The 22,639-nt window shown below is 41.8% G+C and overlaps 1 protein-coding gene across 1 annotated transcript in view; it reads left to right on the top strand.

Moving 5' to 3' along the window:
* nhsl2 (NHS-like 2) overlaps nucleotides 1–21,997 on the top strand; it is a 221,637-nt gene extending 199,640 nt beyond the window's left edge. The window contains exons 5-10 of the mRNA XM_063468240.1: nucleotides 5,058–5,240; nucleotides 9,246–10,293; nucleotides 10,472–11,636; nucleotides 11,787–12,096; nucleotides 14,342–14,459; nucleotides 15,158–21,997. Of these exons, the coding sequence (XP_063324310.1) occupies nucleotides 5,058–5,240; nucleotides 9,246–10,293; nucleotides 10,472–11,636; nucleotides 11,787–12,096; nucleotides 14,342–14,459; nucleotides 15,158–15,497 (3,164 nt within the window). The 3' untranslated portion in view covers nucleotides 15,498–21,997. The remainder of the gene's footprint in view (nucleotides 1–5,057; nucleotides 5,241–9,245; nucleotides 10,294–10,471; nucleotides 11,637–11,786; nucleotides 12,097–14,341; nucleotides 14,460–15,157) is intronic.
* The last annotated feature ends 642 nt before the right edge of the window (nucleotides 21,998–22,639 follow it).

The following is a 22,639-nucleotide window of genomic DNA, read 5'->3' as shown; positions in this document are numbered from 1 at the left end:
TGGAATGTTAATGTTGATTCCTTAAAAGTTTTAAGTCCAAAAGATAAAGTCTGAACGATGTGTGTTGTTAAGGCAACAGTCTGGTGCGTTTTTGCCTCCATCACTCTGCTTAGATCCCAACGTTGTCCTACTTTTAAACTGAAAACACTCTTATATGTTATTTTATGTCATGAGAATTGTTAGAAAATTGTAATATACTGTAAGGTTACGTGGTATTTTTGATTGTCATGTTTCTCTCTCTTGCCCAAAGCTATTCTAACCTCTGTGTCCTTAAGACTCACTCGCAGGCAGCTGAGCAGTTTAACAAGGCTTATACTGAGGAGACATTAGGATTTGTGACTGGTGGAAGGCTGATAGTTTAAACAGAGTCTGTTATTGATGCCCACAGTAGCAACAAGAAGACTTACAGCCTGCTAATAACAGCTTGGTGAGAGATGAGGCTGATCTTGAAAGTGGGAACTGCTCTGAATATTCAAGTAGGAAAGTTAGTTAGCCAAGACTGGAGGATGCAAAATTGTCACTATGGTGTCGGCGTTACAGAGGGACCCACACCAGCAGGAAGTGGGTGAATGCATGACAGTCAGACAGGAAGTCGTATTTAGCACCACTCCACGGCTGAGTCACAGCTTTAGCCTCTCTGCTGGAAAGCTGGAGATGCTCCGACTCAAACACTCGTGCTTATTCATGCACAGAGGGGAACGCCGATTGAGTGGCAGTCAGTGAATGAGCTAAATAGGGAGACTGTTGCAAAAATAAACAGAGGATGAATAACTGAAGGGAATAGGCTGTTGGAAAGATGGAGAGATAAAAGGACAGGTGGAAAAACGGGCAGGTTAGTCAATGAGTAAAGCAGACGAGCGGAAGGAGTCAGGAGTTTTTCTTAAATCATGAATCCAGGTTTGCTGTTGTTAGGGAAAAAAAAAGATTTATAGTGTCCAAAGATTTAGAAGCAGGAAGTGTCAGGAAGTTTTGATGATTAGAGTTATTAGTTTGATGATTTGCCGAGCAAAAGGTTTCCAAATGTTAAGATGGTGATAAAAGCATGTTTATTTCAGACATCTGAGAAACAGCAGGAATCATTATTACTCATCCAAATACAGTTGTGCCATTAAAGAGAGTTCAAATGTCCCTTTTAAAATGATTTTAATGGGACAGCCAATGACTGTTAATCAGCGCTTTGGAAAAGGTTGGATTTAAATTTCTGGGTTCAAGTTTTGAGCGTCTTTGTTAAAATGATTAGCTGGTCATGGGACACAGCTGAAAGCTCCAAAGTTACTGACTAAACCTCGAGTTTTAGAGCATTTTAATGCTGGTTTAGCATTCACAAAAGTCACACCAGCACACGTTGGCTGCAAAAGTTAGCGATACCTGCTGTAAAGTTTCTTCTAAGCAACTGCAGCAGCCGTTTGTTACTGTTTCTTTATTTTTAAATAGTTTTTAAGCAGCCTCAAGATGTTTATGGTCACATACACTGTGTGCTATAGACCATTAGGGCAACTAAGCGGGAACAGTGGGCTACACATGCTTGTAAAAAAATAATTACAAAACTTTCTACCTGCTAATGGAACAAAGGAATCAGCGGTCAATTTTCCCAGGTGAATTTATCCTGGAGAAACCAGGTTTCCCTAATACTCTACCTAGTTATGGAAACCATGTTTCTTATAAAGGAAAGTCAATAAATCAGCTCCCTGAAAAAAAACAACATTGTGACATGGAGCATGTCTTATAGTTCAGAAGCTGCAGGATTTGTTTATGCAAGTGTCACGTATCAGGGATTTCATTGAACAATATGTAAGAAGATGTGTTTATTTTTAAAAAAAGTAATTAAGAAAAAAAAAACTCATTCAACCGACCTCACATACATTCATACAAAAAAAAAAGTTACGCTCAGGCATCTTATCTGACATTCACGGGCACTCGTGGACTGACAGACACATCGGAGGCAACTTAGGGTTCGGTATCAACGTGGGTTATGATGCTTCAACGTGCAGGAGCAGGGGATCAAACCAGGGCTCGACCCACCAATCTTCCAGCTGAAAGAAACCGCTCTACCACAGTTGCTATATGAGATGACTTTGCTCATCCTACTGACAAATCTCATTCAGTGTTGAATTTGCTGTGCATCTGCAAGCTGCTTTGCAACCACAGACAGTAAAACACATGGGCACAGCTTCTGGGTCAGAAAAATGAAGCCAGTGAGGAAGCACATTAATCCTGCATTCTATCTCCAGGCCACAAGATGGTGATAGATGTGGTTGCAGAAAGACACGCAGTCTAGTAAAAGTCTTTCTGATTCGACCTTGTTGGACATTTTTCTGCTGGATGCATGGGCTCAATCACTCATTTTGGATCACACTGAATAAAATAAACAAGTCTGTTTAGTAAATCTTGGTCATTAAGTGTTTCAAAATGTAGGATTAGCTGTGATATGAAACCGCATGCTCATTGGCCAAAGATCTGTCGATCAGAAGTTATTAGCCAGTTCGCTGTTAGACCCTGCCCTTGTTGTCACATCGGTGTTTTTGCAACCAAGATGACTCTGGCAGAGACGCTCATCTTGAGGCTTCACAAACCAGTAGCACTATTCATGCTGGGATTTTAATCAGCTCTGTTGTCACTGATGTCTAAAACAGAGCCATGCCATCAAGTCTTAATCATGTTAGGTTCAGTCGCATTTCCTAAACTCAAAATTGTCCCTCATCCTTTGTTGTTCTGCGCCTTTGAGCTTTGCATAATTCACCTTTATTTGATGCCCAAACTAAACATTTACAGAAAAATCAACAGATCTCTCAAACAGATCAAAGGTTTGTAATTCTGTGTTGTTAAGTGCCTGGAGGCATAATTCGTACAGGCTGCTGCAAGAGGGACACAGCTAGGGGGAGAAAAATGGAAGGAGAGTGAGCTGGACTCATCTGACTTCCAAATGTGAAGGAGATCTGTGTTTTGAGTGCTTGGTGACAGCTGTCAGTGTCAGCGGTACGGCCATGTTCCTTAAGTTTGCTTTGGCACAGGGTGGGTAATAGTGGGCTGATTTGGCTCCAGTTTGTTTATTTGCTTTCTTGACTTATTGATTTTTAGTACTGAAGTCCTCTTAAAAGAGCTTCATCGAGTGGCACAATTTCATTGTTGGACATAAACTTTAGCAGCAGGCTGAGCCCGATATGACTGTTGCTCTAAAACGAGGCTGATAGCTTAATGGAATGGGTGAGAAACAGCTCTGTATGACATTAAGGTAACCAGCTAGGTGCCTGCTGCCACCAGTGACTCACTGGATTCATGTTCTCACACAAAACACATTAGGGAGACGGGAAGTGAGCTACAACAGAGCAGCAGGTTTCTCCGTCGTGTCTGCCGTGAGCCCGTCTGGATTAAAATGTAATGCATGTACAGGAGTCATTATGGTGATGATGAAACTGAAAGCTGCAAAGTCTTCTCCACTTGTTCAGCTGAGATGAACTCATCGAGTGTTGCTTATGCCACTTCTCAAACACCTGCTGAGTCAGAGGCAACTTTAAACAGTGGACACTTGAAGTATCAGCAATTATGTGACAGGAAATAAAGAAGAGTGGAAACAACTACCAACTTCAGGCAACTCTGTGACATTAACTGTATGCTATTTTAGAGTAAACGTTAATATTAAAAGGGCAAATCATCAGAGTTCTTAATGCATCTTTAATTAGACACTATTTATGTAAACAGTCTTGATTTGAAATCTCCATATTCCTTCATATTTATAGTGAAAAATATTCAGGAGGTATCAACCAAAAAACGTTGTTGGGAGAATTGGACTTCCACTTGACTTTGTTTTACTCGCAAATTTGCCTAAACTGCTACCTGAGTCTTGAATTATTTTCTTAGTCTTATCAGCCTACCTTTGCATGTGTTGCCAATGCCTCTAGCAATTGTATGAGGGTTTTGTAAGCTGAGAGAATTAGACAGTTAGATAATATATAAATTTAGAAAAAGAAATGTAGAAATACATCTTTCTAGTACTGGGTGTACTCCCTTTTTTTCTTAATTCTTTGTGGCAAAGATTCAACGAGGTGCTGGAAACATTGCTCACAGATTTTGGTCCACGTTCACATGACGGCATCACGCAGCTGCCGCAGATTAGTTTGAGATGCAGTGTGTTATCCTGCTGCAGCCATCAGAAGATGCCCGAACCCTACCATCCAAATGTTACAGCAGAGATCATGACTCATCAAACCAGGCAGCATTTTTCCAGTCTTCTGCTGTCCAGTTTTGGGGAGCCTGTGTGAATTGTGTCCTGTTCTTACCTGTCACCCAGTCTGGTCTTCTCTTGCTGTAGCCCATCTCCTTCAAACTTCGATGTGTTACAAATTCAGAGATGCTCTTCTCTGTATCTTGGCAGTAACAATTGGTTATTTGAGTTCCTGTCAGCTCAAAGCAGTCTGACCTTTCTCCTCTGACCTCTGGGTATCAACAAAGCATTTTCCCTCATAGGACTGCTGCTTAGTGGATATTTGCTTATTTGCACACCATCCTCTGTAAACCCTAGAGATGGTCATTGGAAGAATCTCCACAGATCAAGATTTCTGAAATAGATCAGAACATCTGGCACCAACAACATTCAAATCATCACTTAAATCATCTTTCTTCCCCATTCTGATGCTCACTTTGAACTTCAGCAGGTCATCTTCACCAGGGAAGTGGCCACTAGAGAAATGGCAGTTCCCACATTTTCTTCCTTTTTCAGCTCCAAAGGTTGCCTCCTGATGCAAATACAGAGTTATAGTTGACATTGTGTCTCACTAAAGTGACCTGAGTGAATGTTTAATAGAAGCAGTAAATCATGTTTGTGTTAACGATCTCCGAGAGTTGTGAGAGGAAAGCACTGCAGCCTTTTAAGAGAGACTTGAAATCATATCAAATGATCTGCCTTCACATCGCTGTCTCTCAAGAGCCATAATCTAATACTTTATTGCCATGTCAACAACATGATTGGATTTATTGTTTTATTCAATTTAGTGCGTGTCAGGTAAAATTAGTCTTCCCTCCCTCCTGCTGACCTTCCTGCTGCTTTCTTCCTCTTGCAGGTGAAGGGAGACGATTGAAGTTCCACGGTGTTGATCTTCTCCAGCACTCTCCGTCCCCTTCCCCCTCTCCCGGCGACCCCTTCCCCCACCAACCCCACTCCCTGGAGCCTGTTACCGACACACCGCACCAGAATCTCCCACTGAGGAAGACACACTCTGACCTCGACACAACCTTACCTGCAGGTGTGTGTGACCATAACAGGGAGCTCTTTACCCTCCCTCCATGGTGCAGATCTTATTACTCCTCACATAAAGTGTGCCGCACCTTCAAAGACAAGAGAAAAAGAGAGAAAAGAAAGAATCTGGGAATGTCAGAATGGAATTCCTATACTCATGAACTTCTCGTATTTCATATAAAACTCTAGTATTGCTGTTAGTAGCACTGCACATTTCTTGGCTGTGGAAAGACTATCATTTTTTTCTGCCCACTTTAAATACTTAGGAAAAGTAATGTATGCAATGGCAGGACATTTTCTTTTGTTTGAATTATGTTTTTTGTTCAACAAACATGACAAGTGTGTGTTTATTTTGTCATTGATTATGAATTTACATACAGTTTTAAAAGAAAAATGTTCTCAGGTTGGCCCTTGACAAACTCAGCAAAAGCAAAAACCTGTACTGCCCGACTGGTTAGTGAGTGGTTGCTGGGTTTTTTTGAGGTGAAACTGGTTGTAAAAACCTCCTTGTGATTGCTTCGGTTGCTAGCAGTTGCTACTGTTGCCCATAGTTTACATGGAAGACACAAACTTGTTTGCAGATATTAAGCCTTTAAAGCTGGTCGGAGTGGGCACGCTCCGTTTTGCGTAACTATTTTTAAATCCCTGTAGAACTGGAACCACGTAAGCTAGAACAATAATTTATTTTACATATGAAACTGGAGGAGTTGTACTTACATCTTATGCCATCAGCTTCTCCTAGGTCATGGTTTCCTTCCACATATAGCTTTGCAAAGATTGCATAAAAAGCACTTGCAGCAACAAAAACATAATATTCCAGAAACACGCTTTGCCGAACCGATCAGCTGTTCAAAACACTTCCTACGTTGGAATAGACGTCAGCGCAAACTATCGCATGCCCCCCATTACTTGCCCGAAACCGGAAGTGATGTCATTTTTGCGGAAAATGTAGGGGTTTTTTTACCTTCGGGGCCTTATAAGCCTATACTGGTATTTCATGTTGACTTTATGCTTTTCTGAATAGTTTCTGGGATGCTTAAAACTCATATTGCAATGCTGGAAATAGTTTATTTTGATGCACATGCTGTTTTTTTGCAAATTTGCATTATAATATTTTTTTTCGTTTTTCTTGTAGGATATAAATATCTCAAAAATAAAACTATGAAGACACTCAAAATAAATTTCCTGTTGCTGGAAACTTTTTTGTGCAACTTTTTTGTATTTACAGTTTTGAGGGATAAACGTCTTAAAATTCTCTAACTAGAAATATATGTAAAAAAATCAAAAACGATTTTCAATTTTTTTGTAGTTTATTGCACTTTTTTGCAATTTATGTAGTTACTATGGACTTAATCCATACATATTATTAAAATTTGGACTATAACTGTTGTATTGATGTATAGCAACTTGAAATGCTCCCAAAAATGGCACTACAGCATGTAAAAATATAAAGTAAGCTCTGGCAGACTTGGTTCTATGGTAGGTCTTAAAGGGTTAATGATTTGCTCTCTGAGCTGTAGTGAAAGTTGAAAATTGTGATGTAAATGGTGAATGGAGAAGGTTCACCTTTGAAGGTGCACAGTCTCCATTTCAGTTTCACTTCAACTTGCAGAACTAAGTGAAACTGCCTCCACCAGCTAGCAATCAAAGCAATCAGAAAGAGTTTTTTTGCAAGTCAGTTGGCGGAATACACATTTTTCCGTAGTAACGGGTGGTTGCCATGGGGTGACTAACCAGTCTTTTAGCCTGTGTGAGTGGGGCCTTTTTCACTTATTCCCACAATGTCACCAAGATTGTGACATCCAAAATGGAAGTTAACATGGGAACAAGTTAACATCACATTGTTAGTTGTCACACATCTGCAAAACTGCAATACCTCTTTGCGGGTTGGGATTGGGATGGGATTTTGATGGTTGTCACTAGCCTACAGCACCAACACAGAGTAACGCTAGCTACCACTTTAAAAACAATCTACCACAAACACAATATTTAAACTCAAAAGAGAGCTATGAGTTATTTAGCATTAGCTTGCTTGTTTGATTGTTAACACTAATAGCAAAAGTAGACTATTAGTTAAGCTTGTTAGCCAAATACTTCACCAGCTAATTTTATTGGGCTATCTGGTGTAATGTTGCAGATTTTAGGCTATAATAAATAATGTAACGCCCCAAAGCAAGGGTGTATGACTAATGACTGCTTTCTGCAGTACCAGCCAATATACAAAGGTAGTCAGCTATCTATCCACCAAAGGTTTAATTAAGCAAAGAAAATTACACAAACTAATGCTGTATTAATAATTTATTTCCCCTGGATTTGCACTAATCAATGTTTCCTAGTGAAGAACAGCTATGCCTTTAGCCAGGATCTTTTAATTCCTTGCTGGTTTATTTACTTCAGTGAGGACATTTAAACACAGGGCATCAAGGGTTCATTTAATCAGCTTCATCTGAATAAGCCCATAATTTTGGTGAGAAGAAGACAAAAGCAGAAAATCTGAAAAGAGAAGAAGCCACATCTGACATTTAAAAATGTGTTTCAGTTGTTCTTGAATTAAGAACTAAGCCTGATTTTGTTGCAGGACGAATATGCATTGTTGAGAATGTACTATTAGGCCTATGTAATTAAGTACAAATTAAGGGGAAAAAAACTGACCCTTCGATCCCTACAGTGGGTGAATCTGGTGGGTCTGTTGCTGTGAAGGGGCATTTGGTTGGCATGATATGGTAACCTGTCACACCAGATAACTTGTTACAGAACCATCTGTGAAGCCATACTTGCAAAATGGCACGCGTTTGGAAGAACCATCTGTCTATTAACTTCAGCCAATCAGTTGAGAAATCAAACTCTTGCCAAATCCAGTCCAGTGAAGATGAAAAACACCTTTGCACATCAGACAGTGAAGAAATGCTCTCAACTTTTCAGTTCGATAAGTTATGATTTAGCATTTCATCTCGAGGAACAGCTAAGACACGTCCATAGATGCTTATTTGTTCTGTGGTTATACCACAACACATAGCTTGAAGCATGGAATATTGGATTCTGTGATTCTATCTCCCCTGCAAAAAAGAATGTTTTTGATCCACTTTCCCTCCTTAGAAGGAAAGGTCTATGCAGATAAGTTTATATATGTTTTCCTTTTTAATATGTTACCTTGTATGTATCTTTTAAGCATGGAGGTTTGTTAGGCAGGAAAGTATGTCTGTGAAGGTTCTTGGTCATCTAGGTCATCGTAGTGTAAGGAGCATGAAAAAGAAAAGAGTCTGAAAGAAAGAAGTTCTAAGAAAGAACTTATTTCTTAGAACTTCTTTCTTTCAAACTTTCAAAGAAAGTCTGAAACTTTTTTCGTTCAAAGAAGAAAACTGGTGGAGAATCCCAGATTTTAAGCCCTATGGGAGTGTCTCCAAGAGGGTCATGGACCCCCTATTGATCCTCTACCTAATCACTCGAGCCCGTGTGAAAACGGGTGTGGGTCACAATCAGCCAAGGTTTCGGGTAAACCCATTGCAAAACCTAGCCCCACCCTATCATGTGATTTCCTGAGGTCAAATGGCCCAAGTGTCTGGGAGCGGATCTCAAAACTGGATTATAGATGGCAGACAGTCCCTTCTGTTCAAAGATAGTAGTTCACAGTGGACATAGATGGCTTCTTTCACTCCTGTTTCAAACCATATGTCTTCTGTGTCCAAAATGTTAACATTGGCATCCTTGAAAGAGTGACCTTTGTCCTTTAGATACAGATGGACACCCAAGTCTTGTCCCGTCAAGGTGGCTATTCTCGTCAGGCAGTAAACAAATGATACACACTGTGTATGGACTAATGCCAGAGGCTACAGATGTCAAGGCAGGTTGTGCCTTTTCTGGTCAGAATAGTTTTCTGAATGGGTAGAGCTAGAGATAGATATGTGATGTTTAGAAGTTTTTATTATAACCTTTTATTTTAGAGTGTCCACAGTCAGTGGAATTTGGTGTGATTAGTTTTGTTGTATTGATTCTTTCCCTCTCTTCTCTACAGACAACCGTTTGGGGCTGCCGGCCCCAGATCACCTTCACCCAGAAACTATGGACCATTCTGGGCTGCTCTGCTCAAATACACCCACCGCTTCCTGGAACGGACCCAAGGGTTCCACCTTTTCTCCTGGAGCGTGGAACGAGCCTTACAATTACAGTAAGAACAAAGGACCAGCGGTACCACCCAAACAGCACAGTATCATCGGAGGAGGGACCCAGGAGGGGGTGATGCTGGTGAGCTCAGGACATTCAAGCTCATTCAAGACTGTGACAGACACTTCCCGGAGACCATTGAATAACATGGACATAGGGAAGCGGAGTGAGACAGAGGGGGCTGCAGCGGATGGAGGAAGAGGGGGAGGAGGAGGGGAAGCAGTGAGAGGACGGGAGAGGTCGGCACGTTCCATAGCAGCACAGAATGCTTTCAAGTTTCGAGAGCGTTCCCTTTCCACACCCACAGATTCTGGATCTTTTTGTTTCACAGAGGGTGTTATAGGCCATCCGGATGGTAATATAACATCTACAGGAAATGGGAATACTATGGACCACCAACAAGAGCATCACAACTTCCTCGGCTTAGGTGAGAATTACGCCCTTCTCTACCCTAGAGGGAGCTCAGAAGACAGCGCAAGTACGACTGACACAATCTCTGTCACAGCTTCAGACTACAGCACAGAAGGCCGTTTGCGCCTACGTTCCCGCTCCATCTCCCTTAAAAAATCCAAACGAAAGCCACCACCCCCTGTGAGGAGTGTCTCTCTTATGAAAAACCTTGGAGAAGCCGAGGGCAGAATACACCATCAAGGTGGTCTTTACAGAGATGGCCGACCAAAGAGCCTGCACATCCCCAGGGATCACTTCCCTGACTTTCAGCCAGATTTCCTTCTGCCCAACTCGTCTAAAACCATTATTGGTGAGCGAGAGCCAGGCCAAGGAGGGAATGACAGACCTCCAAGTCTAGAGGTCCAGGCACCAGAGAGGGAGGGGGAGACAGAAATGACTTTTCCCACGCACTGGCAGCTAGGGGAGTGGAAGAGCAATGACCCATACAGGTAAGAAACTACACATGGATGTTTAGTACTTGTGCTACAAAGTTATTATTATTGTGTCATCTTTATTATGTCTTCTCACATCATTTCATAGGTATCCTGGATGTTTTGTTGTCAAATGTATTTGGCAAACTTTGATTTGGCAAAAAAAAATTCACATCTCTTCTTTGCTCTTCCTCAGGTCTCTGTCAGGCTCCAGCACAGCAACAGGTACCACAGTGATCGAATGTATGAAAGTCAGAGGTAGCTCAGAGTCCCTTCTTGACTCTCCCTCCACCTCGAGAGCCACATCACCCTCACAGCTTTCCATGGAGACTGACATCAAGGCATCATCCCCCTTCAAACCTCTAGGACTTATGTCCCCATCAAGTGGCTATTCCAGTCAGTCAGAGACTCCCACCCCAACTGTTCCACTCAGTCAACTGGCAGGTCAGGGGACTGTGGGTACAACAGGTTGTAAGATGCGCCCCAAGATCCCAGAGAGGAAATCATCTCTACCATCACCCAAGGATCCAGCTGCTAGGTCTAGACTGTCCTTTGAAATGCCTGGGAATGCACATCTGGAGCTTTCGTCCATCAAGCCAAAACAAAAGGCCAGCCGGCGGCATTCTGACACTTCGACAGCAGCAAAGCCAGGAAAGATCAGCCCGAGTTCCTCACAGGCACTGCCTATGGTTACCCAGAATGAGCTAAAGACTGTTCGGCTTCGTTCAGTTTCTCGTGGAGACCTAGAAGACTGCCCTGATGGAGCCTCTGACACCATAGAAGAGGAACAGCATGGCCGCGACATAGGCGAGGATCCCAGCCCACCACCCACTCTACCAAAACCTAAACCACCTGTTGCAGTTAAGCCTCCTTTACCTAAACGGCCCATGAACCTTCTTCTCAAGTCTCCTTCTCCTTCCTCCACTTCCCCTCTGGCGCTTGACTCGCCTCCTGCCTCACCTGTAGACCGACCTGTGCCTCTAGGCAACATCTACAAAGTCATGAAAAAGCCAAAACCCAAAAAACCTCCACCACAAGCTCCAACAAATCCCACTATTCTGTCAGATTCAAACTCTATGACTGCTCCACAAACTGCCTATGATCAATCGTTCCTCCCCCTATCCCAGTCCCTGTTTGATCTCCCTCCTCTCCCAGACCCTCAGCCTCTCCTGGAAGACCCAGTTTTGGAGCCTGAATTTGATGTTGACCAAGAAATTCGTCTTGGCCCCGAAGATGGAGGCTCACTCCCTTCACCTTGCAGCAATCAGGAGGCCCCAGAACTTCAGGACAAGAGCAAGACGCTACCCTCAAGGATGACAGTCTCCTGTCTGGCAGAGCTGTCAGACAAAAAGAAACCCAAGGTAACCAAATTAAATATATTGTTCTTTTACACGAGTATTCTCATGGTTAAACATCGAGTATCTTCTAAAGGCAAACAATTTAAAAAACATATTCACAGTTCACAACTCTCCTTATTTCTCAGTCTTTGAAACCTTCTCAATCATTTCCAGGTTCCACCTCCAGTCCCCAAGAAGCCAAATGTTCTGCTTCTTCCCACGTCAGTCCACTCCTCCACTAATGGCAGCACAGACCGTCAGACGCCACAGACTGACAGCCCCGTGGGCCTTCGGTCTCCGGTAGGAACATTCCCACCAGATGATATTCTCAATGCTCCCAGTGTTCCCGACATGCCTGAGCAAGATGAGAACCACTTGGGAACAGATGAAGAAAGTTCCAAAGAGTCATCACTACAATCCTCTCTTCAAGATTCCTCTCTCACAGAGCTGGAAGGGAAGATGGCTGGTACTGGGATTGGGACAGGTATGCCTTGATGGGACCACTTTATTAAGCTTTAAAAGTTGGTTTTCACTGAATGGTGGTCTCATAAGACTCATAAGACCAGATAAAAGGGCTTTTATGTATCAATTTATTTTTTTTAAAGATGAGACACTACACTCTACATGTAAAAACATTTTTGGCCTATTTTACTTCAATAACATTTATTCTGTCAGACTACTGGAAAGAAACCATCGAAAATGTGTTTTTCTACTTAACATTTATACAAAGCTGTTCGTGTTTAATCCAAGACTTACATCATTTGCACATTTTAATGCAATAGTCTAAAAACTTTTAAAACAAAAGCACCATTTTTTAAATATTGTCTCTATTTCAATAACAATAATTTTACATTACACACACATACTTACATACACCAAAAAGTTCTAGTTTGATTCCCTTCTATAGTTTGACAGAGGGATTTGTTTATATACCATCCAGAGCCTGATTTGTAGAAAAATGGAAAAAGAAAATATCTTTGTGTAAAAAATTTACTTGGACAGTTTGATGGAAACATGTCAAAGTTAAGTAGTTATTTTCCCTTGGTTGTCCACACGCCTCCTGCAGTCCCTCTATTCTCCACCAGTGGTCCCTGTCCTACAGAATCACCGCTTCAGGGTAGGGGTAGTTGTACATTCATTCAATGATGAAATACAAAAATAAACCATAAATCTTGAACTGGAGTTTTCTGGCCTTCTAATCGTTTCTAATTAAAAACATCCCAACACAAATGTCGCATTTTCTAACATATATTAGCTAATAATTTGCTTTTAGTCTTGTTTCACTGCAGACATTGCTTCTTGTGATTTTTTTTATGTGCTTGTGTTGGTGATAATAGTCTAGCAGAGCTTCTACATTTGATTAGGACTCATACCTGCTAATTTTGATACATACCCTCCTGATTCTGCTTTGTTTTGACACAGGCCCATTGCTCTAAAATGAGCCCAAATCAAAACACAGAGTGGTTCACACTGTTTTTAACAGTGAAGATGACATTTATCATCATTATTTCATTATCACCTAATTTTCTCTGTAGCCGAATCAGATTTACATATGCGTTTGCACAAAGCCTGCTGATATACACCTATCAGCTGCTTTATTAGGTACACCTACATATAATAGTGCCCTTTACCTTCAGCGCTGCCTTAATTTAACAAGGTGCTGAAAACATTCCTCAGAGATTTTGGTCCTTGTTGATATTATAGCATCACAGATTTGCTGCAGATTTGTAAGCTACACATGCATGATGTGAATCTCCCATTACACCATGTCCCAAAGGTGATTTGTAGCTTACAGTGGAAGCCAATTTGAGTATAGTGAACTCATTTTCATGTTCAAGAAACCAGTTTGTGATGATTTGCACTTTGTGATATTGTGTGTTATCCTGCCTGAAGAAGCCTTTTAGAAGACGGGTACACTGTGGTCATAAGAATGAACATGAACATCAGCAGTACTCAGGCAGGCTGTGGCATTTAAACAATGTTTAGTTAGTGACTATCCTGTACACCATTAAACCACCAACGTCCAGAAACATTAATTCAAGGAAGGACTCATGCATTTATGTTCCATCCATGCATCCTTCCTTCCATTGCCTATCCTTATCAGGGTTGCAGGGGGGCTGGAGCCTGTCCCAGGGCGAAAGCCAGGGTACATCCTGGACAGATCATACAGTGGTGCAGTGGTTAGCACTGTTCCCTCACAGCAAGAAGGTCCTGTTGTTTATCCCAGATTCTGCCCTTGCCACCGGAATTTTGCATGAGAAATGGAAACTCATTAGACTAGACAACATTTTTTCCATGTTCAATTTTGGACCTTGACCAGTCCTTGCAAATTGTAGCTTGACATCAGCAAGACATTTGCATCCATGAAACTGCTGTTCACTGGATATTTTCTCTTTTTTGGTCTATTCTTTGTAAACTGTAGAGATGGTTATGTGATTAAATCCCAGCAGATCAGCAGTTTTTGAAATACTCAGACCAGCCCATCTTGTGCAAACAACTAGGCCATGCTCAGAGTCGCTTAAATCACATTTCTTCACCATTGTGATGCTGAGTTTGATCTTCAGCAGGTTGTCTCGAACATTTCTGCCTGAACTCAATGAGTTGGTGCCCTGTGATTGGCTGATTAGCTGTTTGGTCATTAAAATTAATATCATCTAAGGTGCATGAGAAAGTGGCTGATTAGCATTTCTACTTTATATGTTTTAACATGATTTGTGTGCCTTGCTTAGATGAACCAGCAGCCAGTGAAAAGACTGTACTGCACATTGAAGAGGAAACAGATGACGACTTGTTGGCCAGCACACCTGCAACACACACCACCGAAGACCTCTTCACTATTATACACAGGTTTGAGCACGCACACACACACAGAGACAACCAAGGCATATTTTAAACACTGAGATCGGTACAAACTGTGATATTAGAGCACATAGTTTCCTCAGATGGCAGTTAAAGGTTAAGAAGTGCTTCACAGTTTAGTCTGTTTTGACAGGACAGCACAAATGCTTTGAGCCATCACCAAACCTGCCTGGCAGCTTTTTATAACCTGGAGCATGTGACAAAATATGCATTGTCTTGTTGAAAAGGTGTGAGACAGATGGAGTATAAGGTTCCCTAGCAACAGTTACATGTAAAGTGGGTTTGCTGCACGACCGCTGGCTCTCATTTCGTCCTTTTTTTTCCCTTCCAGCGTCCCTCTCTCTCTCACACATGCACGTACGTGGATATGAGTACACAGAGAAACTGACAAGAAATCTAGTCACTAAGCAACAAGTGTTCGTGATTTTTACCTTGCGTGATGCTGAAAATAGCTTAAAAGGCTCTGAAGAATAAGTGAGGATGGGGAAATGGAAGATCAGTAATCAGTGTTTTCATCTCCTACAAGAAAGAATGGAGTCCCTTCTGTAGTTACAAATTTTAGTTTTTCTATTCTCGAGAAACAAATGTCAACTAAAGTGTGACTCATCACACACGAGTAGTAAATCTGATGAAGTGAAACAGCTGCACACACAGTTTTGGCTGATAATCTTCTCTCTCTCCTCCAGGTCCAAACGAAAGGTCCTGGGTCGCAAAGAACCTTCCGACTCCTTCGGCAGTCGCCAGAGCTTGGTGTCACCGGTGAAGCACAGCACCAGCGGTAGCGACCTCAGAAATCTAACCTTGGGCAGCAGCCAGAGGTCGAGCTCCCGCAACGAGAACTTCATGGCCCTCCTTCAGAAGAAAGGCAACAAGTCTTCCAGCGGAGGAGCCAGAGTCTCTGCCATGGAGCTTCTAAAAAGCACAAACCCCCTGGCCCGACGTGTCACGGAGTTTTCAGCCAACACGGCATCAAATGCCGAGGGAGGAGAGACAATGGCTGGGAACGACAAACCCAGCGATCAGTGAATGGAAGCGTCTACGCAGGTGTAAACCAGGTCTGTTTGCTGTCGACAAAGCTACCAACCATTTCCATGGCCTGCCACCCTATGGGGGACGAGGCCATCTGACGAACATGTCCAACCAGATCGCTCCAACTACTGGTTGACCATTTGCACTGTCCAATCAAATTGGAGCACACTTTTGGACAAAATGGTCCCTCCCACGGTTGGAGCACTGTTGGTCCGAGTCAAACCAGCCCCTCTAGGAAAGCAAGACATCAACGGAGAGAAAAGTAGGTTCTCACAATATATTTAATGAAAGGTGGAGGTTTTGAGGTCGTGCTTCTAAACTGCACTGCACTATCTTTTCCTCATTGGGAATTTGTTCAGTGTGGAGGCTAGTTGGGTGGAGCAGACACTGGAAATGTAAAGATACACAGCAGGTATCTTTACTCCTGGGCTTCTTCCAGATGAATACAACAAAAAAACCCTGATGACTACGGGGGAGTGTATCTGAACCTGTGACCATATTAATCCCCCCCTAAAGAGGAATCCGATCAATCCACAAAACAAATGGAATAAAAACACTGAAAATACAAGACTTTAACACAATTTACCCTCGATTCTACCAAACCCCTTGAGCTAGCAGTGCTACAAGTCCATCACCTGTGGACCACTGACAAAGGAAATATTCCCAAACCTTGGACCTTGTGGTTCCGTCTTCTCTCCACGGTGAATGCGACACCACAGCAGCCCTCTCGGCTCCAGACAGACAGAATATAAAAGAGCAGGATTTACAAAGAGAAACCACAAGGCGGGGGCACGCTTTTTGCCACCAAAGATGAGGCATGAGCATACCACACGTGTTATCGCTCGTGCTGTGAACACGAACACGGACCTTCACAAAACATTCCACAAAGGCGCTCGGCAAACGGACCACATTTTTGGAACATAAGCACTTTTTCCCCCCTTACTGGTGTTGCAGGTCGTTTACACGGCGCAAACGCTGCGCCGCTACCTTTTTCCTCATCTGTTACTATCTTTTCACTCTTTCTTTGGATTCTTTTTTTTTTCTTTTTGCATATATTTTTTCTTAAACATACCCAGTGGCCATATACTGTACATGTTAAACTGGATCATACTGTAATGTATCATGTACAAAGATAAATGTAACGCATCTATCAACAGCTATCATCCGCAGACACAAAGACTATAAATAGTGTACAAAGCAGCAAGAAGATTGGACTACAAACTGCCCACGCAGTGAGGGGAATACACACACTCAAACACACACACACACACGCAAAGACTGCCAAGCAAAATGTTACTGAAGACAAACAAACAAAACATGGAGAAAAAAAGAAGACCAATCTACACACAAGTGTGAGTGTGTTCATACAAAGAGTGTGCGGAGGATATCATGCCTGTGGAGTTTCTGTACAGAGAGCATGAAGCAGGCCTGCTTATTAAACAGGGTTTTTATTCATTTTGGTCTCTGGTGTTGGGACCAAAGGACTGTTAAAAACTACAAACAGACCAGAGGGGACCTAAAGGTGTGTGTGTGTGTGTGCGTGTGTGTGTGTGTGTGTGCGTGCGTGTGTGTGTGTGTGTGCAAAAGAGGAAAGTGCCAAGAACAAAGCAAGGGGAGGGAAAAGACAGACGGGGTGAGTGCATGTATGTGTGCATTTGCAGTTTTCGTGTCTGTTCTGAATACATGTCACACATTTGTGTGTGTGTGTGTGTGCAAATTATCACAACCCCCCACCACCACCACCACCTTCCCTTTTTATTAAGGATTAGGACTGAAGTGACCTCAACATTGTTACATTAAGATTCCAGAACAAAGAGGGTTTCAGAAATCAATGGATGGATATAGGAACGTAAACATTCCAGAACGTCTGTACAAGTTTGGAATTCTTGGATGCCTAGGTTTTAGCCTGAGAACCGGGGGGATGGATGAGAATCAAATTCCCCTCTGTGTGTCCGTCCATGGTGATGTGGAGTGACGTGGCATGAAAGATTTTCCGTTTTTTTTCACCCTCCTCCACCTCCTCCTCCGCCGTCTCTTTGGTCACAGAGAGGAGGTGACGTCTGCGCCACCTTCCTCCTCCTCCTCTTCCTCCTCACCGCTCACTGTTCTCCTCCTTTTTTCATCACTGCTGGAGCACACACTCCATCTGTCTCTCTTTTACTCTGCTCTAACCTCTTTTCTGGCACATAGCACACACTCTCTCTTTTTCTTCCCCTACATGTTCATCCTCTCTCACTCTCAGTAGCAGCGCCTCTCTTTCACCTTTCTCTCGCCCTCCCTCCATCTTTCACTGCCCTTCTTCCCTTCTCTTTTAACCTTCTCTCCATCCTCTCCCGTCGCCGCCTTCCCGCCTCTCTGCCTCTCCCATCTCTTTTCTCTCTCTCCCTCCTCCGCCTCTCCACTTCTCTCTGCATTCAGTCTATGCATCTGAGCTCAGCAGAAGACGCGACACCGGATGAATGTCAATGAATGACTGTTAAAGAAAATAGATGCTGTTCTTAGTTTGAGCGTGCAAAAAGCATTTTCTATCAGCGCTTATCTTCTGCCTTCTTTCTCTTGAGTTTTTATCATTTGTTTTCTCTCCCTTTAGTATCCATGTAATATGGAATTGCCATGGATGAATGAACAAATGAATGAATGATTGGGATCTGTGTACTGACACGGAAACAGGAAAAGTTTGAGTGTGGGGTTTTTTTCGGGGGGTTTTTTTGTTTCATTAAGGACCTTGAATTTTGGGACCGGACAAAATGCCCTGCGGTCTTTGATCCATGGACCCGCCGATCAGTTTGTCCATGCCTGTGTGGACAGCCTAGATGACTCTGATCAGCGGTGGTTCAGCTCTGACACTTGACTAACCTGCTGCATGGATGGACTGCGAAAAATGGAGGAGGGGAACCTTTCATCTCCTGACTCCCAGTTGGCAAACTTATTTCTCGGTGCTATTGAGTCAGAGCTCCCCCTGGTGGAATGAAAAAGAGGAACCACAGAGAAAAAAAAAACTTCAGCTACATCTCTCTTCCCTACAGCAGTCCTTCAGGTATTCCATCATCCTGAGAAAAAAAAGCATAAATTATCACCATTTATGATGACTAGTCAAGTGACGCTTGTTTTAAATATTTAGTGAATGAAAAAAGATAAACCTATAAAACTCTGTGTTTGTTTGCCTTGTATACTGAATTATAGGCGTGTTGCTGCAGCGCCTACTGTGTTTTTTCTTTTTTCTTTTTTTACATTTTCTTTTGATTTTATTTCTTATTTCAGCTGCCTTGGTAGTACATACACACCCCAATGTAACTTTCTTTGGTAAATCTTGCCAAAATTGCACTATAGTGCATGTGTAAAAGGGAGCATTTCCATGTAATCTGGCAAACAATTGCCCAAATCTGCATTCACATACAGGCAGAGTGTGACCATGAAGACTCATTTGCCTCAGAGCAGATAAGTCGCAGACATAGAATAAGTGAACTGGGTTGTTAAGAAGAAGCGAGGGCCAATAGATGGATAAAAACAAACAAAAAAAAACCCTGCGAAGATTGTCTCTGTGCTAAACCCAGCGGGACGGGAGCCGAAGATACAAGTACAGCGTTAGGAGCAAAAGGATGTGTTGTTCCAGCTCTGTAACATGTGGTGTGAAGAGAGACGTACTTTCATCTAAAAAAGCGCCAGGCTGTCGAACAGGGTGTTCACTTACGGTGTGTTTTGAGGATCAAAAAAAGTGTGTTTTTGACTTTTTATGTAGGCAGACAGCAGATTCTCTTTAATCGGGGAGGAAAGAGAGATAAAAACAAACAGGAACACATGGGCGCACTGGTTAAAAAAAAAGTGTTATCCCTTATGTGATCTAGCCATTTAATATTAAGAAGAACCTGATTTTTTGCAGGTTTTGTAAATGTTTCTTGGAAACAGGAGTTCCTTTAGAAGCTGAAATAATCTCGTTAATTCAGTTAATCTTCAAAGTGTGGGACTAAAAGGTCCTGCTGGGACAGAACAGCCAACTTTTCAGTGATTCTGAAAAGCTACTAAGGGTGCAATATATTAGTTGTCTGTTCAAGATGGTGGTGGTGGTTCTGCCTACACAGCAGCTACGCCTCGACGAAACCGCTACAAGCTTCATTCTCTAAAATATATTGGCAACATACTGTTTTGAAAATGACATTTTTTTATGAAGTGTGAAAGAGAGATGACAGGAGGAATATATGGAATATCTAAAGCATTATCCGTCCTTCAGGAGGAGAATAAGGAAGATAGGAAGGAGGAAAAATGAGTGTGCAGAGCTGAGGTTAGACTCTGCTGAATGTGGGGATTACCACGCTGAAATTCATAATGCAGTCCATCATCTTTCCCTTCACCTCCTCTCTCTCTCTCTTCCTTCTCAGCTGTCCCGTGAGTCAGAGAAGCAATCACACTAAAAGCTTTTTCTTCTCTCGACCTCTGGGGTTTTTTGTTTTTTGTTTTGCCTCCCTGCGCGTTGATAAAAGGTACGAGAAAGCAAGAAAGGAAGGAGGAAGGCGCTGCAATAGCGCGCTAATTAATTTGGTGTAATTTTTACATTTCAGGCCTCTGCAGATATCGAGCAGCCAAACAGGAACCGGTTGCTAGGAAACGTAAATAAAAAGCAGCGCCGAAAATTTGGAAGTTAAGTTAAGAGAGCGGGAGTTCAGGCAAGGATAATTTCCTCATAGGCAAAAGGAAAGATCACACTTTATCCAAATAAGCTACAAAATAATAAAATTTGCTGGCATTCATGTGTTAAGTACTTTATGAGTACAGCTGCTACCAGTGAGAGCGAGTGCCAGACCAGAATAAACAAATAACACAATCCCCTCCAGCACAAAGTTGACCGCAACTCATCCGCAGGACTAAGAAATATAATTTGTATAATAATTATAAGAAAACCAAAACCCATTTCTGTCATTGCTGTTTCTCCCCCTCCTCCGTTTAATGCTTTAATCCCATCTCCTATCGAGTAAAATCCAGCACTGAAAAATGAAGCCAAGCAGAAGTGATAAAAACTGCAGTTCCTCTAACGGCCACTTGAGGCTTAATGTTAGTTCAACACGTTTCGTAACTGCAATGATAGTATTTTATTTGTCTATTATATTTGCACTATTTATCGAATATATAAATTGCTCTCTAGTTAACAATTACAGCTTAACCAGGCTAGCTAGCTGATATCTTAGCTGACAATGATCAAATGCTAGCTTAAAGCCTTCAAAATCCAACGGGTGATGTTACATCAGCTACATCCATTTTTTGGGAACGCATCGGATCACTGCCACATAAACCAGACAATGAAAATTTTAAAATATATCCTAATAAACTCACTGGCGTACTGAGATGACTGCCAATAATATGTGGATAGTCATTGTGAGACCTCTTGACTGAAAATGAGTGACTGAGCTCATAAATTCAGTGTGTTTACAGAGCTGAAGACTGAGCCGTTTTCCCATAGATTTCTATAGGACCGATAGTTGGTTTTTTTGTAACAATCGCAGCTATCGTCCTCTGGTGGCCTTCAGATATAATGCAGGATTAAGGCACTTCTGCATCACCTTCATTTTTCTGACATTAATGTCCATGTTTTGTAAAACATAAGTATAAGATTTTGAGTCACATCATTTAGATACCTAGTCAATAGTCAGTGTGGTTGTTAGCCTTCAAAGTAAACATCTGGAAATGGATCAAAAGTATTGCTTAGCAGAGAGGTCAAGGTTTTAAAGATACAATCAGAGCTCAGCTGTACATACAGAGACATCTTTTTAAGAAAAAATGAACAGCAGTATGAGTTTACAATCCCAATATTGTCAACAAATTAATAAATAAATGCTTTATAGTTTACAGTGGGTAGAAATAAAAACACTTTGCTGCTACCTCTTTGAGATATATATTAAGCTACTTCAGTAAATCACATTATCACATAAAAATATCAGGACTTTGTTCTATTTTTGAACAGTCTCGGCTTTATGAGCGAGCGATTGAGAGTAACAATAAGAAATAGATAGATGCTGTGGCTGCAGATTTGGGCCAAAAGACTTCGTTGTGTTTGCTTCAGGAGTGACAGATGGGTGAGGTTTACTGTGTTTTAGTACTTGCAGTGGACAAACAGCCCATAAAGTCCATCACTGATAAACTCCATCCTCTTTACTCCCCAAGCAAAGTGAGATAAACAACCCCCTCAAACCCAATTTAAACCCCAGTACTGGGGGCTGTACAGGCAGCTTATAAAGACACAGAGATGATAATTAGAGAGACCTAGAGAAAGAGAGACAGACAGAGATATTGGAATTATTCTATTTTTGTTATTCCTCGTTGAAAAATACATATTTAAAGGAATATTCCATGTATGTATTGAATAACCCCTGTTTTCTTGCCCCATCCAATGGTGTAATCTGTTGCTGCGAGGTGGCGTCTCACACAAACGCTTCCTTCTGCAGCTCTGCAATGCCAATGTGATGAAATTATTATTATATCATTATAAATAAATTATTTTTCTTGCTTAAAAAAAATGTGTTGTTTGTATGCTTTCCCTCCTGCTGTAGTAGCTTTCAAGGTTACACTCTCATATCTCTGAGCTGTGTCTGCTGGAGCACCAGCTCTTCTGTTAATTGGCTGTTTCTGTCTACACAGTGAAGCACCGCACGGGAAATAGAGCCTTCTGATCCAAAGTTTAATCATTAGCTACTTATATAGGGTATTTAATTACTATGTGTGTTTATGAAGCAGAAGCTGTTTTAGGGAGAAAATAACGTTCTTACATAACAGGACACTTTTAATTATATTAGAATAGACTAGATTTTTGCTTCTTACTGATTTAGAAACCCATAAACTTGATTTGACTTTTATACCTTTAAAAATATATAAATGTTAATAGGTAATCATTATCATTAATGCCCTGGTTGTGCCTTTATTTTCCCCATATTCTGCTCATTGTGTATATTTTGGCAAATACAATGGATGGCCATTTACTTAAAAGGAAAAGGAAGGCATGAAGTACCTCTACATACCTACACATAAAATACAGTATTAAATGGTAAACTGATAAAAAAAGTATGGAGTTCCTCGGGGTTCTGTGCTAAGGCCGAAACGTTACCAGGCAGGATTCTAAAAATACTACATTTATGGCTTTGCAAATGATTTCC

The sequence above is a fragment of the Pelmatolapia mariae genome, linkage group LG3_W, assembly GCF_036321145.2.
Source record: "Pelmatolapia mariae isolate MD_Pm_ZW linkage group LG3_W, Pm_UMD_F_2, whole genome shotgun sequence".
NCBI lineage: Eukaryota > Metazoa > Chordata > Actinopteri > Cichliformes > Cichlidae > Pelmatolapia > Pelmatolapia mariae.
This window is presented reverse-complemented; position numbering and strand designations above follow the sequence as displayed.